A 23,344-nucleotide genomic window follows, 5' to 3' on the forward strand; every position below is an offset into this window, starting at 1 on the left:
CACCCTACTCGTGTTCGTGGATTTCACCTTACTCGTGTTCGTGGATTTCACCGTACTCGTGTTCGTAGATTTCACTGTTCCCGTGTTCGTGGATTTCACCGTTCGCGTGTTCATGGATTTCACCACACTCGTGTTCGTGGATTTCACCATACCCGTGTTCGTGGATTTCACCATACTCGTGTTCGTGGATTTCACCATAATAATAAGAAGAACAAGTTGTCCCTATAAGAGACCTTTTGATGTACAGTCCATCTATCTAGACTATCTTCAGCAACCCATGCTTGCCGTAAAAGGCGACTAACGGGATCGGAAGGTCAGGCTCGCTTACTTGGTTGATGCATGTCATCGATCCCAATTGCGAGGATCGATGTTCATGTTGTCAATCACTGGATTGTCTGGTCCAGACTCGATTATTTACAGACCGCCGTCATTTATCTGGAATATTACCGAGTCGGCGTTAAACAACAAACAAACAAACAAACAAAGCATGTCATCGAATCTCACTTGCGCCGCTCGACGCTCATGGCGTCAATCGCTGGGTTGTCTGAAACAGGCTCCATTATTTACAGACCGCTGGAGTATTGCTGAGTGCGACGTTAAACAAACAAACAAACAAACAAACAAACATATAAACAACACTATGATCAGGTGACCATCTGCACTCTAGGTCTCAATATGTAATTACAGGCTGATACAGCCAGGCAGTCACACGTTAATGGACGTTCTAAATCAGTGTACGGCGTTCTAAGATTCACATCAAACCAGCGATACATCGTGGCAGGTTTAGATTAGGAAGTCATCTTCAAACAACACTATGAAAAGAGATATTTCTGTGCTCCAACTTTTTTTTATCCTGTTTCTAAGATCTAAGCTAAACCAAAACCTTTTTAGATTAATTCTGACTTGCACGATAGACATATTTCATGAACAAATCACGGCTAAAAGATCTCAGTTTCAAAGAAACTGTATTTGGATTTCTCAATATTTCCCTTTCAAATCGGGACTTAGAAACTTCAGAGAAACAATGCCATCTTGCACAGCCAGAATAAAGTCAACGTATGCGTTTAAAGTGAACGCAGATTCCTATATTTAATGGCGTTTTTTTTCACATGGCTACTCTACAATGATACCAGAACTCGTATTGAGGGAACAGCGCTATTCGCGTCCCCGCGTATTGTCGTAATGCTGGTCTGGTTTTGGTGTTGTAAGATGCTGTGTTATGTTATCGGCGGGATGAAGCACAACACGAAAACCCTTTTGGAACATTGCATTGTCTAGTGTCTAAATCAGACTTGATGGAAATAATTTTACGTTCGCGATAATAGTTCCACGCCATTAAATAGGAAATTAAGAGATAGGTGTTATTGTATGGTTCAACGTGGAATCGAAGCTATGCCAATGGGAAATTCATTTGCTAAATGTACCTCAACCTGGGCCAGGGTTCTGTAGCTCACCGGGATTAAATACAATGAGGTTCTCTCTAACAGTGAGTGAGTGAGTTGGGTTTAATGCCGCTTTTAACAGTATTCCAGTTATATCACGGCGTGTCAGCTTAATGTGGGAGGAAAGCCCGAAGTGATGCATGTCTCAGACGTTTACCACTTAGGTGAAACCCACGAGCACGGGTATGGTGCTGACAAACCCAGAAACATAATTGGGGCGAACCGGGATTCGAACCCACAATCATAGGTTTCTGACGTGCCCAAGGGACGCAACTCTGCACAGCGAATCGCGGCGCCTTAGACGACTGGGCCTCCCGTGCTCCCTCTCTTTAACAGTGAAGGGAGCGGTGGGATAGCGGATGGGTTGAAACATAGGCCCGTCACACCGAAGGTCGGAGTTTGATTCCCTCCATGTGAATGATGGTGTGCGTGCGTGCGGCCGTGCGTGCGTGCGTGCGTTGTGCTGTGTGTTTCTTGTTTAGTTTAACACTTGGGTTTGGTGTAACCACCCCTTCCCCCGACCTTTTATCAAAATATTGCATCCCCCTCAACACCTCCTTGCCAACTTTCGACAAACCTGTCACAATTTAGAACTTCGTGTCACTGGCTTCCAATTTAATAGGGAAGATGGAAACTACACCTATAGATAGATGATTCCGGGCATTGACCTAGGAGAATACTACCACTATTTGTTTCATACACTTCTGAATATCATAGACAAAACACATCTCAATGTAAAATGATAGATTTGTTTCTCGTAGAAATTGTTCCACAAAACTACCAACAATTTGTATAGGATCATTGTAACTCATGTGAAATGGTCGCCACAAAGATATATTTGCTACTTTGTTGACATAAAGACATGAGGCGTTTATGGATAAGTTTCATTTATTGTTTAATTTACTTATCACAGCACCCCGCTCCCCATACATCGGCGCGTCCCAAAGACCATCTGGTTTAATGTGATGAAAGAATGGAGAAAATGAAGCCATTTCAAGCCAACCATTTCACAAATTCTTTCATCAAAATTCATTTTAGTGTAATCTATTTAGTAAAACAAAATTCCTATTCATTAGTTTTGAAAACTCCGGTCAGATTGAGGTCAGGATGAAAGAGGTTAGTGCCTTTTAAGGTTATCCAATAAAATCACAGATAACCTCATTGGTATGCTTGATAGCTCCGGCATTCGAGCATCAACACGCAAACTCCGACATCTTTGTCTCGTCCTTGTGTGATCTTTTGCAAATGTTGAACCTCATTCCAGAAACATAGCGTTGCCTTAACAAATCATCGTTGGACATTTGTCCAAATGAGTGAGTGAGTAGATATTGTTTCATGCCGCACTCAGCAATATGCCAGCGATATGACGGCGGTCTGTAAATAATCGAGTCTGGACCAGACAATCCAGTGACTGACATCATGAACATCGATCCACTTAATTAGGATACGCTAACATGAATCAACCAAGTCAACGAGCACCCGATCCAGTTAATCGCCTCTTACAAGCATGGGGTGCTGAAGACCTATTCTAACCCGGATGTTCGCGGATCTAGCCTGACATCGATCCACCCAATTGGGATACGATGACATGCATCAACCAAGTCAGCCGACCCCGATAGTCGTCTCTTACGGTAAGCATGGGTTCCTGAAGGTCTGTTATACCCCGGATCTTCACGAGTCGAGATTCGGAGTGAGGGACGGCTGATGAATGTTTACTGTTGAAATCAAAACATATATTTGTTAACTAACATGAAGAGACGGTAGTAGCTGTTGCCCTGTCTGATGTTCAGCTTTAAGGGATACAACTAACAGGCTCAGAGTCGGGATACTGTGTTTGAGTTGGGTTCAAGCATCACAGACGCACGCGCACGCGCGAGCTCGCACGCACAAACACACAAGTACATACGTGTCGCTGTATATGTACGATAATCTTGAAACTTCGCCTCACCTTGAGTTACTCAGTTAGGTTAATGTGATATTCGGCTAAGACAATTTATCTAGCAGTTTGATCCAAGATGTTCACGCACTAATGTGTCTTCAAGGCCAAATAGTGTGAGTGAGTGAGTGAGTAAGTATGGTTTTACGCCGATTTTAGCTATATTCCAGCAATATCACGGCGGGGGACACCAGAAATGGGCTTCACACATTGTACCCATGTCGGGAATCGAACCCGGGTCTTCGGCGTGACGAGTGAATGCTTTAACCACTAGGTTACCCGACCGCCCCCCAAATAGTGTGATCATTCCGGCTGTTGCGTTTTGTTTGTTTGTTTGTTTGTTTGTTGTTTAACGCCGCACTCAGCAATATTCCAGCTATTTGGGATACGATGACATGCATTAACCAAGTCAGCGAGTCTGATCACTCAATCCCGTTAGTCGCCTCTTACAAGGCAAAATATTGATGAAAATATACGAATGGACCACAAAAAGATCGCCAAGTGTTCGCGAAAAAGGTCAGCCTGTGCTTTTACCTGCTCTAAGACAATCGACACACTGCCCGCATGCAACTCACATGAACTTGATTGTTTGTATCAACAATTCAGGGTCGATAAAAATATACCCCTCGCCATAAATGTAAGAGTAAAGAAGACACTCTGTCCTGGAGAAATATTCCTATCCTCATCTCTGTCGATATCGATCGCCGTTTATCATTAATCAAAATATTGTCACTGTCTACGGGCAAGCGGAATAACTAAACAGAGCCATATCTGTCTTGGCCCGTCTCCAAACCATTACCTTTTAAGGTATTTATTGAGGAAACACCATCTTGAAGTTATTTGCGGTGTCAAAATATATGACAAAGGCAGATGGAAATGACGTCATTGAGGAATGTTCCTGGCAAAATGGCCAGAATGTAAACGCACACTCGATGGTTGTACGGAACCAAACGCTTTGTGTCCAAATGTTTGCTATTTAGGGGTGAGTGAGTGAGTATATTCCAGCAATATCACGGCGGGGGACACCAGAAATGGACTTCACACATTGTACCCATGTCGGGAATCGAACCCGGGTCTTCGGCGTGACGAGCGAACGCTTTAACCATTAGGCTACCCGACCGCCCCCTTGCTATCTGGAGCACTGAACATAACATGACATATTGATTGTCGCGTTTGTGCGAGGTTTTTGTTCTTTGCGGGGTATGTAACTGTTGGATATGTATGTAACTTACAATATCATAATGACGGTCAAATAACTTATTACAACTGTAGCTCATATAATAAACAAGTTGATCACACATACTATTTTGTAGTTAGAGGTGTGGATGGTCTTTCTTATTGCAAAGAGGTTCACATTGGTTTTCAGGCCATGTGATAATCTTATTCTTCAAAGGGACAATATCGTGCCAGTTGGCACTCCTAGCAGGAGAGGTTCAAGTTGCTCTACACAATTTGTCTGGCAACTCAAATAATATGAATTATGTACCTAGTGATGAAATTCTGTATTTTTCTGAAAATATAAACTCGATATCTCACTCGAGTGAAATAACCTGTATGCGGAACTACTTTCTCTGTGTGTTAATGACGCTCTGGTTTTCAGAGAATGATCGTAAAAGTAAATATACACAGTAAAAAATGTGTTGCACCCCCACATTAATACGTTTGATACATCACAACATTTAAAACGCCCGACTCTGGTTTTAATGGTAGGTATTCCTTGGGGATCTGATGTTAAATGTGTAATGTTTTCGGAGGGAAGATGATCACCAAAACGTAGCAATCAGCACGTGAATTGCATGGTGCATGACATTTGCAGATTGCAGTATCTTCTTAAGCTCAACATCGCCTATAAAAGATGTTCTCTGACAGCCCAGTTTATTGTAACCCACAATGCCGGGTAGACGATTGTCAGAAGCAGTCAAGTGGCAGATTATTGGCCTTCATGGAGCAGGTCTTTCGTTCAAGGAGATTGGCAGAAGAACCGGACATCACTACTCAACAATAAGCCGTTTGGTCAGAAAACACGCACAAACTAATGATGTAAGGAATCGCAGACCCTCTGGCAGACCACGTAAGACCACAGTTAGAGATGACAGAGCGTTGTTGAGGGTGGTAAGGCGTCATCCATTTGCTACAAGCACAACCTTGAAACGTCTTTGGCTTCCTCGTCAACTGTTCAGTACCCAGACCGTGAGAAATCGTCTTAAAGCTGCAGGGTTGAAGTCCAGAAGGGTTATCAAGCGACCTAAACTCACAGACAACCACAAACGACTACGTCTAGCCTGGTGTAGACTGAGACAGAACTGGAACTTGAGGTCCTGGAGAAGAGTCCACTGGTCGGACGAAAGCAGGTTCCTTCTGCATGTTGTGGATGGCAGAGTGAAAGTATGGAGGTGTCCTGGAACAGCTTATACTGCAAGAAACATCATGCCAACTGTACCATATGGAGGTGGATCTGTTATGGTCTGGGGATGCTTCTCATTTGATTGTAAGCTTGATTTAGTGACCATACGAGGCAACTTGACAGGGGAGCGCTACATCCAAGAGGTGCTGAATCCAGTTGTGGTGCCCCATTTTGACAATCATCCACTGGCCACCAGACCGATATTCATGGATGACAATGCCAGACCACATCGTTCACGAGCTGTGACCCAGGTTATCCACAACAATGCTCTGACGCAGATTCCATGGCCAGCAATGAGTCCAGATCTGAATCCTCTGGAACATGTATGGGACATTTTGGGACGCCTGATTTATCGTCGGGACCCTCCTCCACAGAACTTGCGTGAATTGGAAGCAGCATTACACGAGGAGTGGCAGCAGCTGCCCATGGAGCGATTCCAACGTCTGGTGAGGAGTATGAGACGAAGACTTCAAGCTGTGATCCAAGTGCTTGGTGGAAGTTCTCGATATTGACTTACTGTGTTCGTCAAATCTCCATATGACATTCTTACCCTATTGGATGAATTTGGTCACTAAAAATTATTGAGATGTCACCATACTTAATGCGTCTTCGTTGTTCGTTCATTTTTCGTAAAAGTTCAGCATGAGATTATTACATGCCATAAGGTCATGGAATACCCCATTTAAGTTCATTGTATAGACAATACACTGGTTTGTTGGTATACACGAAATCATGGTTATAATATTCATTCGGTTATCTTTACACCCTTTCAAAACACCCCTCCATGAAAAAGTATGGGGGTGCAACACTTTTTTTACTGTGTATAGAACCTTTGTCATTACTGGTCAAATATCATTCATCTCCTGCACTTACAAAGTTGACACTTCTGAAAGTATATCAACCTTTTCAGGTTACTCGACAAAAATGTTATTTCACAAGGGATAAAAATGTTTCTTGACAAGAGATAAAAATGTTATTTGACAAGAAATGGCAAAAACCATCTCTGTATGTGAATTAAACAATAAATTATGGCCCTCGAATATAAAAGATAATTTAGTACTTATTACATTTCTAGACTTTGGGGGGTTGGGGTTGGGGTTGGGGGTGGGGGTGGGGGTGGGGGTGTAGCCTAGTGCCGAAGACTCGGGTTCATTCACTACACGGGTACAATGTGTGAAGCCTATTTTTGGTGTCCCCCGCCGTGATGTTGATGGACTATTTTTAAAAGCGGCGTACAAGCAAGCCCATACATTATTTGATTGATAGGCATCAGGCCCAGCAGCATACATTGTCCCTAGTTCTTGAAAGCGAAAAGACGGAATTAATCGAACCAAGATGACGTCATAAATATAATCTCAGAAAAAAGCGCCTTCATAAACAATGCAGATAGAGCCTGTCGTCAGATTGAATCTGCGTAACTGCAGATTAGACATGGGAAATGTAGATTATTTCTAAGTGTAGGTGCAAAGGCTATCTCCCGTCGCTACATGTTAATTTCTACAACGTTACACGTGAAGTTTCGTGTCACCTTCCAAATGAATGCTTAGATTAGAAATTAAAGACAAGTAATTCATCAGATTGGACGGGGAAATTCTACCAATGGAGACCACGGCGTATCATTGACGGGGTCATACAAAATGCATGAGTTTCGATCAGAATGGCGTGATATATGATGTAATATTTCGCGGTACCACCAATTGTCCGATCCATGACTATGCAACTCGAAACATTGTCCGTGACATTAACGTGATTGATTTTCCCTTGCACGCGCACTGAGCCCAACCGGAAGACAGATACTCCCATGCTCGACACATTAATGTCCCGGATGAGCGAGCAGACGACACAATGAATGCATCCAAAAGACTTCATGATAAAGTACACGCTTTGTAGAAGAAGACAGTTACATTTAGAGAACGTCAATAAAAATAGGAGATTTCATTGATCATACTCAGGTTAACTAATCCCGCTTGTCAGAAATCAGTGAGTAGCCAAATTAATGAAAGAAAATAGCAACGTAATAGATTTGGCTAATTGATATATGAAAGAAAATTGTCTTTGAAATTGATTTACAAGAGAGGACATTGTTTCGGGTATGCCTTTGTTCTAGTGTCACGACATTGAGTCAATTAATTACAGCAGGTATAATCAGATAGGGAAGCCTGCCAATTGAGAGAATACTACCATGATTCGTCTCCTTATCCGATTGGCCTTGCGTGGACTGACGGTTTTACCTGTGTTGCCCTTCACGTTCAGAAAGGTTGCCTCAAACATGAATCAGAGTAACAGCGCTATACATTACCGACGGTAGTCGGGCGAGAGGAGTGGTTATGTTGCTTTCCAAACATACCGTACTTCCTCGATTAAACGCCGTATATTAAGTTCAGACACTCTTACCCCGGCGTTTAATCGCAAAGATAATAATTGGGAAAATTCCGTCACTAGAAAAAATTCGGCATGTGTTTGAGGAAAAACGGTTCAAATAACGTCATCCTGCACCGCACTGGCTTCTCTTCCCAATTCCAAGGTCATGAGCTTCGCCTCCAGCGTTTTTTTGTGCCGTGATCCTTGACAATCTAATGTGGTCATGTTCTGCAAACATACATGCTAATGTACGCTTGTCTTGTTTCCTGTCCAGGGTGTGAGTTTGGCTGTGTTGTTACAATTGGAAATCTTATAAAAGGTATTCTAGCCCAACACTCCTTCGACCTCTGCTTCGGAAAACAACAACACAACTTCTTGTAATATCAAAATATTTTTTATTTCCTCTTAAAGTTCTTAATTGTCATAAGTTCAGGAAAATTTAATTTGTACAAAACGTCATCATCCAACATGGTATAATGAATCACAAACAGCTCCCTCCGATCACACCATAAGCTATTGTCAACACCACTGCCTCATATGTTACGGTAAACAAAGCTATATGCGGTTTGGTCCCTTGACTTGTAACATCTATCTTAGCTACTGACGATGTCAACACATTCCTATATCAACATCTCAAACGGTGCATATCACTTTGGTTACGAGTAGCCTCCCTTAGATAAGTCACCAAGAGTTTCCTCCCTTTGTAGATTCAACACCAAGCTCCATCCCAGCGCGTGACACCTTCGTTAACCGCCTGGTATCATGGTATAGATTGGGCTACGCGAACCGGCTATCACTGTGAGGAGTTTGATTCTACCGACCGATTCGCCTAAGCATTTTGGTGCGCTCTCGGTTACCCGGTCAAGTAATTTAAAGAATATTTCAATAGAAACCCATCCAAGTCAACAAAGTGATGCTGAGAATGAGCAGGTATTTCTTCACATGCACCGTTATTTGGATGCTGAAGAACGGTGGCGGATTTAGTAGTTCGGGTATATTCTCTTCGGGAGGTCTAATAAACTGTCAACGTGATGGTGTGCCTCGACGAGCTCCATACATCGATGTAGTGTGCAGAGTTTTGAGTTGTAGTTACTACATGAAAACAAAGGGAAGGGGCGTCGCTGAAGTGACGTAAGAGCGGAAACAGATTGTATATATCGTACAATTCCCTCCCTCCCCCTTGTTCGAGTTGACCACTGGGCATCACACTACGCCTTTCAATCGCCATTACATGGATATAAGCATCATTTGCCACCCATTCTTCGTTTATCTATATTGTTTTCAGTCTTACCTAAATGCACCGAGTTGTAATTTTTTCTCCGAATTGTGCATATGTGTGTTTATAAGAAAACTCTACTGCATGAAACTTTGTACACGATGTGAAGTACAGCGATGATGTGCACTCGGTGATAGCAGCACATGGCCTACGATGACGTCACGAATGACTAGACTAGACATGAACTGTACATTTTTACAGAATCTCGCCAGCAACATGGGTAGGCGAAACATGAAACAGATACTCATCAACACCCTTAATTCGTACAATGAGGAAAATGAAAGAAACACTAACTAAACATAAAGATGTGAATAACAAACCAGCTCTACAGTACCAACTACTTTAAGTCATTGAAATATCACAAATTACAAAGTTTGATTAATGGTGCACATGTTGAATATAAACAAACAACTGCTGTCTGAGGGTACATCTATATGGAAAGGCTTCCGGAGTTATACCCATCTCGTTAGATAATCACTGAAATAAATAACATTTCAAATAATGAAATGATTCAACTCTATTATATTATATGACAAGCCGATTACAAATGAGTTAAACGACAATCAGGACAGATGAACACTATGGAGCAGGCAGCAGTAGCGCCTCAATGCAAACTGACCCAGTTTAGTTAATACTATGGACCTGTCTATAGATGGATTAACAGAGATGTATTTTTGGAATTTATACACCCTGTTACAAGGACATACAAGATAGCTGATTGAAAATGGCTCGTCGAAATACATATTTAGAAAAATGCTGTAAGTAGATGGTTTAGACAATAGCATAGCTGAGCCAGCAAAACGACTTTCTTAAAGCTGCCTAATATATGCAATGTAGTGTGTAATGTTGACAATTTCGTATACGACACAATAAATCTTGAGTATATAAGGACATAGCCAAGGAGAAAACGCATTGCTTTAAATGAAGAAGCAACAGTAATAGTTACCAATCAACCAGAGCTCAGTGTAGCATTTGGTTATAGAAATAAATAGAGAAAAGCCTTTGGTATAAAACAGTATAATGTATATTTAAATCAGTTATCACGAGAGTATGATTGCACGTTTACCGTTTAACTTAGGAATATTCTACAAAACAGAAAGCCATTTCATCTCAACAAATATCAATTGTACAAATATAAAATAAGAATAATGAGATTGGTTTAACGCAGCTTTGAAAAGTATTTCAGTTATATCATGGATCGTCAACTTGAGGTTGTTTGTCGTTAGCCATTTTGGTGAAACGCACGAGTTTGAGTATGGTGCGGACAAACCAAGAAACGTAGTCAGAGCCAATCTGGGATTCGAACCCACGGCCAAAGGTATCCAAAACGCCTAAGGGACACAACTGCACATCGAATTGTGGTGCCCTCGACGACTTGGCAACCCAAGCAGACTCCCTATTAAGAGAATATATGTAAACATTTTAATTTACTGTAGATCAGGACAGTATATTTGGAAAAGAAATAAACAACTAAGAAAGTTGAATTAAATAATCTACTGTTCTTTGGGTTCATTTTTAAAGTTGAAGTTTAGAAAACAGAATAATATTTAAAGTCACTTGAAAGAAGATTTTCAATTTGAAAATAGAAAAAGAAGTCTTCGTTAAATAATTGTCATGGAGTTATATCTGCAGCACATGATTGGGAAAATAGTGGGATAGTAGTATCACGATAAAGGAGTTTAATGACAGGAAATGAATGAATCTTTTGACATTCTACATGAACTTTTACAGTCTCACATGGTGTTATAATGCTATACAGTAGAAACCTACCAAGAAACGCCATCTGAGAGAGACCAAATGACACACAAGGCTACAGCAACGAATATGTAATTCTGACATTCTGTAAGTAGATAGTAAACTGAGCGATATAGTAAACTGCCATCGCTCAATGCCATATTGTGTAAAGACAAATGATGCTCTTCTTCAAGCCATTATGAATGATAAACTAAGCTCATTATTTGTAATATATTAATCACCAGAGTGTAGATACTTATCACCAATCAGTATGTCTATGATAGGACATGTAGAGAGAATCCAACCCGGGTGTCTTTTGGCTTTGGCCGAGTAGTCTTAAACTTGCACCCACCAGTGTTGACACATTTCATGTCAAATGACACGAGGGTGAGATTCTATTTATCATCCAAAGTCATTCTTTCAACTTTTTCTGTTTGGCAACAGTAATAACCAGTGTCTTGAGGTTAACAGTAAGCTCACCAGCTTCAGGGGCAGATATGAGTGATGTCATGGCAACCAATGACGTCACCATGATCTACTAAGCATTATGGTGTTATATTGTACCTACATTCCCAAGGAGACATCAGTTGATCTCACTCAAGCCATGCCTCCCGTGGAAGCCAGTTTTGGATGATAAATGCATATTCGAGGAATGCGTCCACTACAATGTTAAGGAAGTGGCAGTCATATATATATATAAGGATGTCTGCTACGTCTCTGCTGCCCTCTCCCGTCTTTGTTAGTTCTTCACCCAGTTCTAACCGTTCTACTGACAATTCTACGATGTCAGTAACAAACCAAACAGACTAGGATATCACATACAGGAACAATGAAATCATTCCTGGAAATATTTTCGTTAAGAAAGCCCGATTCAGAAACGCTAAAACCTTAAATACAAAATCATGTGTATGATACAAAAGAAAATCCTTTCACCAGATACTAAGCGATGTATAACAAAAAACGATGTACTACTTCTTGTGGGCCTGTCACTTTTACTACATGAATGCCTTCTGCGCATGCGCGCAAGGCCCGGCTGTGGAAGCCCCTCGAGACGTGGGGGAATGTCTTTAACAGGCTGCCGAGGAGATGGGCCATTTTCCATGAAGGCAACATACTGGGAATGTGAGAAAGAGTGGACTTGAGTGGAAGGGAAAGCTGCTTACTGCAATCCCTTGAATCGTCATGTCGAAGGATACGATGAATTGATTGGAAAACACATACGTTGATCATCATTTTCATTGTCGCATATTCAAATATTCATTTGTAACAAGTGTAATTTCGGCAGCGCACAATACACTGAAAACACAATATCGGCACACCTTCATCGCTGGCTCAAGTTTGTCGGTGGAACTGCCCACATATGGACTACAGATAGCATTCGATGAATCTGATATGAAAAGTCCCTCCACTACAGGGACCCGCCTCTTTTAAAGAAGTTACTCTCTTACAACCACTCCGCACGTGTGCCATCACACATGCTGCATCTTAGAAACGCTGTAATCCACAAGTTCCGGACAACTTTTTCTTCAACCGAATTATCACGTCAGCCATCTTTGATCATGGTTAATGTCTGAGTGTCACGTGTCCTCATTTGCATAAAGTAGGCACTGCCTGATTGGACGGAAAGTACCTTCCAAGGCCTATAACTCTACCTCGTCGTCCGGTGACGTACCACTAACTCTTGCACACAGACAGAATGATATTATGATGCCAAAGATCTGAAAAATAAGAAAACAATATGATTTGATTACGTTGGCATTGCTGTTGCTTTTCAAATATTAACAGGCTAATATTGGTAAGCTGCTGAATGACTACAACAAAAAATACAGTCAAAGACCATTGTGTTAAACTTTGATGTGTCGAACTTGCGGTTGTCTCTAAGTAAAAGTTTGGTCACTGCGTATTCCTTCTTTATTAATCATTTTCGGTTGTGTCGAACTTAGGATTACTCGAAATATTTACGTAGGTCCCTTCAACTTCGACACAAGGGTACATAAGTGTAGCCACAAAACTGTGCATCCTCGAGTTTTTAGTGTCCGTTATGACGAATACCCTGGACCTATCAAATCGTCGGCTTGAGTCTGGTATGAATTAGAACCTTCGAGAACATGTCGAACATGTCGAACATGTAAAAGTTAACTATGGATAACAGGCCGGCAACAGGCCACGACATAACCTAGACTGTCTGTCAGGTGCGCTGAAGTATGGGTGGCTTGGGTGGGGATGTGTGGAACAACAAACTAGGGATGTTAAAAAAGATGTAAGCTATGATTATATGAACTTCCTTTGCTTTAAAAAAAGACATAAACAGCCGAGGAATCATAGTCATTTAGTTCAAGCGGTCCCTCCACAGAAGGGGTAAGCACCAAAGACAGATTTCGAAGTTGCGTGCTGTTATTTCAAAACACCCTCTAGGACTTAAAGTTATACTTACCAAAAAGATCGGAACGATTGCAGACACTATGCCAGCAACGGCGGAATACGTCAACAAATACACCATCAGCTGGTCATAACAACCCTGAAAAACGAATAATAATAATAATAATAATAATAATAATAATAATAACAATAATAATAATGACGGATGTCATTTCGATATACGTCAAAGCCTACGCATGATCGTTATAGCTAATAGTGAGTGAGTGTGTGATGTCACGGCGGGGAGCCCAGAAATGGGCTTCATACATTGTGCCATTGTGGGGAATCGAACCCGGGCGTGACGAGCGAACGCGTTAACCACTAGGCTAGCCCACCGCCCATAACTTCATTCAGGAATGCCCAGTGTTGTGCATAGATATTTTCTGAGAGCAAGAGGTGGTCTAATTTCACAACCATTTCGACCAGTTATTAAGTCATATCGTCAGCTTAATGCAATTGAGTGAGTGCGTGAATATGGTTTTGCGACGCTTTAAGCAATATTCCAGCAATATCACGGCTGGGGACACCAGAAATGGGCTTCAAGCATTGTTACCATGTCGGGTTATTCAACTGAAATATGTCAAGGATTTGTTTTTTTTGGTCAAATAACATGTTTATCTTACCAAGATAAGTTGATATCATGAGAGTGAAACTGCCGATTATGTTTAAATGCATCACTCCGAGATTGACATGAGATAAATCTGTATATTTGGTGTTTTCTTACTAAGCTTCATGTTTTTACTTTGAAAACAATAGTTTCGTTGAGGAAGACTGAAAGTAGTTCCCATCTTCCACCTTTGACGGTGATCAACATCGTGTGCATCAACCTACGCAATAGGGACAGGATGACATGCATCAACCAAGTCAGCGAGCCTGACCGCCCGATCCTGTTAGTCGCCTCTTACGACAACGATGGGTTGCTGAAGACCTATTCTAACTCAGATCGTCATGGGTATAATTAAAATGAAAGTACATGAGCAAATGAATGTGTTTTCACACCACAATACGCAATTTTTAATTTATATGACGGCGTCCTGTAAATAATCAAATCTCGTCTTTACACAACTATGAATGATATTATGAGCCACGATCCATCCAAGCTAACCCGGAAGGACCATGGAGCTGTCGACCTCAACGGAGGCTTGGTCAGTACTCACGGTGGTGTAAAGATGAGGGTTGGTCTTTTTAAACCTTTCCTTCTGTGGATTGAGATGGTTGGGGGGTCCCGGGAAGTAGGTTTGTCCGGTACAGATGGCCTTGTCCCCCTCGCGACAGCAGCTGTCGGGGACCTTTTGGAGTTTCTTACCTTCTGATGGAAAACGAGCCTTGTCTGAAGACCGCGCATTAGGGCACGCAAGACATAGCGTTAGTGGGAAGCAACGAAACAAAAGCAAGCAAAAAGAGCACAACAGATGAACTAAAGAACAGGTAGGGAAATCACACAGTCAGGTAGCATTGGTGCCATGTGTTTGGAAATTCTGTGGGCGTGGGGATCGGGTGATGTGGGGTGTTTTATTAGGGGCTAGGACAGTGACCCAACCGTTTTTCATTGCTGTGCTGTATCCTGCTGGCAAGCAAATCGAAATCAGACTTAATCTCATTGAGGTTAATTTTCAATTTAAATGGTGTTCTTTTTTCTATGAAAATCATATATTTTGCGAGACTCAGCGTTCTTCTAAATCTTTCCCTACAGTCCTTGTCTTCATCCAATCACGTTTACCCTTGCTGTTCTTACGGACAGTATATTTTAACTTAAAAAACGTATTGCATTCTGGAACAGTTCGCAATAGGATTTCGGTAAGAAAACATCCCATTTAAGAAAGAGAACATCCTTCAATAAATGGCACCAATGCTAAGTGAAATATAATAAACTAAACAAAACTGTTTAAAGGAAAACGCAAGATTTTAAAGACAGGTTTTTAAAAAAGTATAGATGGGACAAAAGATGTATGATGACAAACTAATATGACTTGTACTACAATATGAGAGCACAGGTGGAAACTAAACTGATTGAGCAGAGCGAGTTAATTGCAGTGAAGATGTATTTGCAGTGAAGATTTATTTGCAGTGAAGATGTATTTGCACTGAACACATATATTTGCATTGAACATTTATTTGCCTTGAACATATATATTTGCACAAAACATATATTTGCATTTAACATTTATTTGCCTTGAACATATATATTTGCACAAAACATATATTTGCATTTAACATTTATGTGCACTGAACATGCATTTGCATTGAATATAATCTGCACTGAACATGTATTTACACTGAACGTTTATTTGAAATGAACATTTATTTGCAGTCATTATACTTACGATCATTCTGCATTTCATTGTACCACAGTGTGTTGGTGGAATAGAATGCCCAAGAATCTGTCGAAGTGCTGTTTCCGGAAATACCACAGCAGCCCAGCTGAAAGAGAGGATGAGACATCTTGCATAATGTAATGTGGAACCGTTAGCCCGGGAACAACCTCAGCCCGAAATCCCGTTAGTCAGACCAAAAAACCCCGTTAGTCTGAAACCCTTCTTATCTATATATATAAAAAAAACGTCAGTCGGGAAATTCCCCTTAGTCTGCAAACTCGGTTTCGCAAAATTCCCAATGTGAGTGTCTGACAAATACAGGTAGACCTTACACTGATTCCATGATTCGAACGATTTCATTGTTGACTGTACTGATGGGTTTAAAGGGGCATGGACATGCACACTGCTCTACATTTCATAATTTTTATTTATATAGTATGTACCATTAATTCATTCCGGGGACGGTGATTTATGGAAATGTGTGTCTGAAAGCAAATGTTATCAGGAGATGAGCTTCCCAAAATTGGTTGACGTGTGACCTAGAACTGGACCCATCAGGACGGCCATTTCAGGAGGGTCAGATTTCAGGCTTATCACATTACGACATAGTGCGAGCCCTACCTGTCGCTGCATGGAGTCCCATGCCTCCGTGATGCGCTTATGTTCCGGTAAAGTCCGTGTACCTATGCCGTACTTTTCCGTTAACGTATCACGCATACGAGATTTTATGTGCGAGGCAAGCTGAAAGAAATGAATAATAACATGAATGAGTGAGGTTTTACGCCGCTCTCTGCAAGATTCCAAGCAATGCCATGGCGGGGAACACCAGCTTCAAACATTGTACCCATGTGGGGAATCGAACCCGGACTGCGGCATGATAAGCGAATACACAAATCTGCACACAATGGAGCCAGTTCCCCTGTCAGTTAAACAAGGATTAATGAGTGAGTGAGTTGGGTTTAACGCTGCTTTGAACATTATTCCAGTTATATCGGCGTGTCAACTTGATATGGGAGGACTCTGCATTCTGTCAACTCGGCACAGCGAATTGCGGCGTCTCAGACAACTGAGGCACCCTCCCGACACGTAGTATCAGGTAAAAATATGACTTCAATGTTTTTTATACTTCACTTACAGAGTTTAAAGTTTTACTTACCGCGCCCCGGAAGAAAAACGACAATCCTGAAGCCACGCCCAGTATTATTAATACTATCGCTAAGGTCGTGCCATACTGAAACATGAGCAAGTACATGTCAAAATAAGCTGCTTTACTAGTTGATAACTGAGCCAAAGTGCATCCACAAAATCTTCCCCAAACGGGTATGTATTTAAGCACACAGAGAAAACCTGGGTATGTGTGTACACTCAAAGTGAAACTCCGTTATCCTGACAGTAACGTCCCCCCAAAACCCCAATTCTCATATTAACGAGAAATATGGTTATATTAAAATAATGCTCTGAATGCGCAATTATTAGATTAACGGGGTTCCATAGTAGATGCCTTGTTGATCACCTGTTGATCGACAAAACTTGTTGTGATTACAATGCTTCTGATACTATCATTCTAAATATATTCCATTTATGAATATTACAACGATTAATCATTTTGTGATTGTAATCATTTTAAAATTCACATTAAAAAAATAAACTAAAGTCATCTAACAAATGTTATATTTGGAAAAGATAAAGTGTTATCCCAATTATAGCATTTGCTAAGTGTGACCACTTTCTAAGTGACATTGTGTATTTATAGTCATCTAGTTCTGAATACATCGTACAGATCGAATTCTTAATGTGATAATTAAATTGTATACTTACAAATGATAAAACACATTTATCTTCTCGTATTGTGCCGCAGCACCCACAGAAGGCGAGGAGGGCCACAGCCCCACCCCCTGCGATGAGGAGGTATGTCGTCACTTCATACAGCTGATTATCCACGATCGGGGTCACTTTCCTGGCGCCGAAGTCCGTGACAAGGAGCCACACCCCCACGCCAAGCGACGCACACCCAATCACCTGGAGGCACAAGCAAGTCACATTGACGGTCGTTGTTTGGATGTCATATCTGAATAGATCTTACCTCATTATACGACTCAACTTTTGATAGGGATAATCAGATATGTCAAATATATTTAAATATACACTTGATATATTTTGTGTATCATGGAAAGAAAACGATCCCTATCAAAAGGGGATAGGTAGTTAAACGTGGCAATCTCCCATCTATATCACAGTGACGTAGATATTTCTAGTCTCCCCCGACAAAAACAGAGTCACAGAGCTCGATTTAGCTATAATCCCTGTCTTTCGTGTAATTTGTGATGTTTTCCTAGGCGTGATGTCATCAAAATGTGGGTACTTCAAGATTAGGTGCACATGTTTCTATGACGTTTTACAGCATTGCGTCATTAATAAATGTGACACTGGCAGCAGACAACTTCTAGAAATGTATGGGACCGGGCGCAATCTGAGCAACTTGGTGTTCATGCCAACAGGAACCTATTGCAAATTAAATATACTTCCTTAAATCGAGTCCTGATTATCATTCGACAACGAACAGTAGAAAGGCAATCTGAATGACATCATACGAGCATCAAATTTCGAACTATCAGGAACAGGTTAAGAAGTCAGTTTTGAAACGAGACACGATGTAGATGGACGCTAGCATATATTAGATGAAAGTATGCATAGTTTGTGTAGGTAGAATTCGCCCTCTCTCGCGAAAGCAAGCAGGTCAGCGAACCTGACCACCGGATCCCGTTAGTCGTATCTCACGACGTATAAGCATGGGTTGCTGAGAACCAGTTTTAACTGGATCTTGACGGGAGCATGCGACTTTGTAGGAGTCAATACTGTTGTTATTGTATACATAACATTTCTGCTTCAGAGAGGATCATGAAAGTTTTACTAGATTTTTGTGAGTGACTATGGTTTTACTTTTAGCAATATTCCAGCAATATCACGGCTGGGGGCACCAAAATTGGGTTTCACAAATAATACCCATATTGGGAATCGAACCGGGCGTAACGAATCGAATCGGCGTAACGAGCGAACGCTATAACCACAAGGCTACCCCACCGTCCCGCTAGATTTAAGATGTAGTAGAAGGTTATAGAAGATTGAAAATAATCAATCATGCGCATGAAGTACCGACTAACGGACCAGTGACATTTTCAATATAGCAGCATTAGGGATAATGTAGAACTAAGCGAGCAGATAACAAAGACCCGTTGCCAGGATCATCCATCGGAGGTTTTAACTTTATGTCCTTAAGATTAAGAGACGTGGAGTTCACCGCGGACAGTTACAATGATAAATACAATAGCTGATACAAATGTGATACAAAATCAGTCATTCAGTACTAATATGTAAAGGAATAATATCAAACAATCTAACGTGTAAATTGCATCTATCTGTTTTTCTATGGTGAATAAACAGGAAAAATGACGTTTAAGTCATATTCAATTGTTAAAGTTTACTTAGTGCATCCAGCAATGGACGTTTACTTCCAATTCAAGATCTCGGTACATTTGTCGGAAAAGACGTTCACATACATTCAAGGCAGTTCGCCAACCGCTATCACCAATACCTATTAACGATTCAACAAAGCGGTTTATGTATGTTTAATAAGAGACCGACATTCTCCGCCCATGTTTATTTCATGAGGAAAACCAACAGGGACGGTCCCTAGACGTTTAATATATGTAAGTAGAAGATAGGTAGTTATTAGTTATCGTTTGACCTCTCGCAGTAACGAAGTAATGATATGGTAGTAACAACGTAATGATATGGTAAGCCTGTATGTACAAGTAATCAATGTGTTTACATTCGTAGGTAGTTTGAGTACATTATACATTCTTGAAGTCTGGATGAAGTCATGCGTGCTTGTTAAACTTTCACGTGTATCACAAATAATAAAAAGAAAATAATTGCCTTCCGTCATCGTGTTTACTAAAATGAGCCTGCTGACGATGTCCAAGTTGGGCATGTTTTCAAACAGATCCGCTTTTGATCTTTGAACACAAAAGTTACACGCTTGAAGGTTAAACATGCCTTCAATAACAAAACATGCTTTCAGGAAGATAGCATTAAGAAAATTAAGGGATTTATTTTCACTAAGTGCATTGGCTTGTTAATATGTGATGAACTTTCGGAGTCGTTACGGACAACCGAGTATGGGCGGCCCCAGGGTTAACATGTTTCCTTTACAACTACTCTTAATGATTATATTCGTCAGTGTCAACCTGAAGTGGCTCTTGAATTTCAACCGATGTCAGGAGATTTCTCTTGTTGACATTCTTCATCAGTTGCTGTCATAAGCATCAAAACGAGGCTATTTATTATGACGTCGCTTTACGCCGTCGTTCGGACGACAGCATATACTGTTGGTTAAACACTGATTTCTTGATTTTCCTAAATAAGAACACATGTATAATCTATAATGTGACATCATAAATGTCCAACAAACATTTTTTTAATTTCAGGGCATGATACGAAACAAAACAAATAGAAAAAAACCCTCATGTTTCGTCAAATCAACTTGAACTTTTGGCTAACTACTGTCATTTTCCTGATTAATCTCCAACCGCCAATAACAAATATTTTATTGTACCTCCTGAAATTTTGCATATTTATTAAGAACATCTGTCTAGCAACATGCCATATTTGTTTGTTGTTTAACGCCGACTCGGTAATATTCCAGATATATGACGACGGTCTGTAAATAATCGAGTCTGGACCAAACAATCCAGCGATTGATATCATGAGCATCGATCTTCGCAACTGGGATACGATGACATACATCAACCATGTCAGCGTGCCTGACCACCCGATCCCTTTAGTCGCCTTTTACGACAAGCATGGGTTGTTGAAGACCTATTCTACCCCGGCTCGTCACGGGTCCTAGGTATGATTTTTGGAACAGGAACGACCAGAGAAACAACATACGAACTAAAACTACTCGAGATAAATTTTGTGACACATCTTTGTCTAATCTATGGATGGAAGTTAAATATCGTTTGCCAATGGACATGTAAGACCCTTGACTGTGATTGAGGCTCGAAGCACAGATGCCAAATGTGTTTGCTTAGTACGTTGTACTTGATGTGGAACCATCTTTTGAAGAGGTATGGAACCAAATAGACAGTTAACAGCCTCGGATTATGTGCCAAGCTGGCTGATACGACATTGGCATATTGTGTCTACTTATAACAGTCTAGACATTCAATTAATGAAGAACAATAACGCTGGGAGGGGAACACGGGACCACATTCTGGCGGATAAAGATTTGCCATTCTGATGAACATAGAATCATCAGACATCATATTCCCCCTCCATCAAGAAGGGTTAAACTGAAGGCCGAACCTTTGAAAGAAGGCTGAGAAATGTTTGAACTGATAAATCGTCTTGCCATTTTCCAGCTCTAACAACTACTCCTTTCAATGGATCTCGTCGTCGAGAAGTCGAGGATTTTCAATGAAAAACTCCACAGCAAGGATCATTTCGTACAATCGCCCTTTCCCAAACTACCATGCTTTATTCTTGTAATCGCAGGCAAATTCTGAGGTTATAGCTTTGCCTATATTTTATTCGAGATCTGGGACTAAACGCTCCGGGCATAAAACCTGCTATCGTGACAAGGAAGCAATTTTCTCAGAGATGCTGTCATAAACGGTTGGTGTATTGATCTTTAACAGCTTTATGTTCGTCAGACTCAACCAAAGAGTCGTCTACTTTTCAGCAAGGAAACAAACATGTGCATTTTCTTCTACTAATATCCAAGAATTCTTGTAGAATTTGTAACGAATTCGGGTTATGGTGATGGCCACTTCAATATATTCTCCCTTACCATACATAAAACCAGGAACGGTTCCATCTACCGTTTACTTGGGATTCTTATAATGCCACTCTGTGGTATGAAAGTCTTCAATGGACGGAATAGAAACTTTTGCAATATATCGTGGAACACAGACCCTTATTCGCTTGGATATTATTCAAACAATTGTTTTCAAATTACCATTTCGGAGTGAAGGAAAGACCTATCTTGTTAATGTGGTAGGAAAGACGTATCTTATTAATGTGGTAGGAAAGAAGTATCTTATTAATGTGGTAGGAATGACGTATCTTATTAATGTGGTAGGAAAGAAGTATCTTATTAATGTGGTGCACTTCAATTTGAAAATGAGATTGGGTCCTGTTTTTTAGTCATTCGCAGTGGCATTTCACCTGAGCGTGAGGTGAGGTGAGGTGAGGTGAGGTGAGGTGAGGTGAGGTGAGGCGAGGCGAAATGGGGATCAACGTCGCGTTCGACACTATTTCACTCATATAGCGACCTGCATACACGTGTGACTGTGTAACTGATGGTACAAGTCTGTACTAATGTCGGTTTGATAGTGTTAGGCCAGTGAGATAACATGTCGCGGTTTAACATGGAGACCCAAATCAGACACAGCATACTGACTCCGCCCAATCAGTCCTTGTCTTATCCCCTTAATGCCGAGCGCCAGGCAGGGAAACAACAAGTATCATCTCTTGCTATGACGCGGATCTCTCCGGCCAGACGCTGTATCCTTAGACCGCTGATGCTGTCGGCGAGTGTGAGAGCACATTATTTTGCATGTATGATAACATGAATATTGTAACAACCTCTGTGGGTGTAGAGCCTATAGAACAGCAAACTAAGCAAGGACAGCATGGTAACATTACATGCAGGTTTTGTGGACAGTTGCTCATGCTATCGCCCATTTGTTTACCTGGCCCAAGCCGCTAGATAAGACTAATGATGGTCTTATGGTCACGTTGTTTGAGTGAGAGGGTGAGTGGGTTGGGCTTAACACAGCGTTTAATAGTATTGATGAGGGAGGAAAACCAGCGATGCTTGTCTCGGGTGTTTACCACTTCGGTGAAACCCTCAAGGATGCTGCTAACAAACCCACGATCCTGGATATCAGGCATGCCCGTTGGACGAATTGCGGCGCCTTAGCCGACTGGGTCCCGCTCCCCATCTGGCTTATAATAAGTTTACCAATGGTTTACTTGTACCAGGCTTGAGTGAGTGAGTGAGTATGGTTTTACGCCGATTTTAGCAATATTCCAGCAATATCAAGGCGGGGGACACCAGAAATGGGCTTCACACATTGTACCCATGTCGGGAATCGAACCCGGGTCTTCGGCGTGACGAGCGAACGCTTTAACCACTAGGCTACCCGACCGCCCCTTACCAGGCTTGAACATTGAAAAGATATTAATAGAGTTGCTTATGCATACCTGTTGTTGTTGTTGTTGTTTGTTTAACGCCACACTCAATATTCTAGCTATATGACGTCGGTCTGCAACTAAATCCAGTCTGGACCAGACAATCCGGTGATTCACATTATGAGCATCGATACTCTGCAGACTATGAAATAGTGTGAGTATCAACAGTTTGAAGTTGTCTGCATTTTTCACACAACACAC

At 41.2% G+C, this 23,344-nt stretch overlaps 1 protein-coding gene across 7 annotated transcripts in view; it reads right to left on the minus strand.

Moving 5' to 3' along the window:
- Positions 1-8,521: 8,521 nt before the first annotated feature.
- The window catches only part of LOC124120428 (tetraspanin-18-like), a 103,329-nt gene continuing 88,506 nt past the window's right edge, over positions 8,522-23,344 (minus strand). For 6 of the 7 annotated variants that reach the window (XM_046483248.2, XM_048400492.1, XM_046483245.2 and 3 more), the window contains 7 exons: positions 17,705-17,905; positions 17,043-17,117; positions 16,508-16,627; positions 15,896-15,992; positions 14,729-14,880; positions 13,588-13,671; positions 8,522-12,871 (listed from right to left, as the gene is read on the minus strand). In XM_046483248.2, coding sequence (XP_046339204.1) covers positions 12,794-12,871; positions 13,588-13,671; positions 14,729-14,880; positions 15,896-15,992; positions 16,508-16,627; positions 17,043-17,117; positions 17,705-17,905 — 807 coding nt within the window. In that variant the 3' untranslated portion in view covers positions 8,522-12,793. The remainder of the gene's footprint in view (positions 12,872-13,587; positions 13,672-14,728; positions 14,881-15,895; positions 15,993-16,507; positions 16,628-17,042; positions 17,118-17,704; positions 17,906-23,344) is intronic. The other variant, XM_048400493.1, reaches the window with a different exon arrangement.

Source organism: Haliotis rufescens, unplaced genomic scaffold, assembly GCF_023055435.1.
Source record: "Haliotis rufescens isolate VD_foot unplaced genomic scaffold, xgHalRufe1.0.p SCAF_2, whole genome shotgun sequence".
Lineage (NCBI taxonomy): Eukaryota > Metazoa > Mollusca > Gastropoda > Lepetellida > Haliotidae > Haliotis > Haliotis rufescens.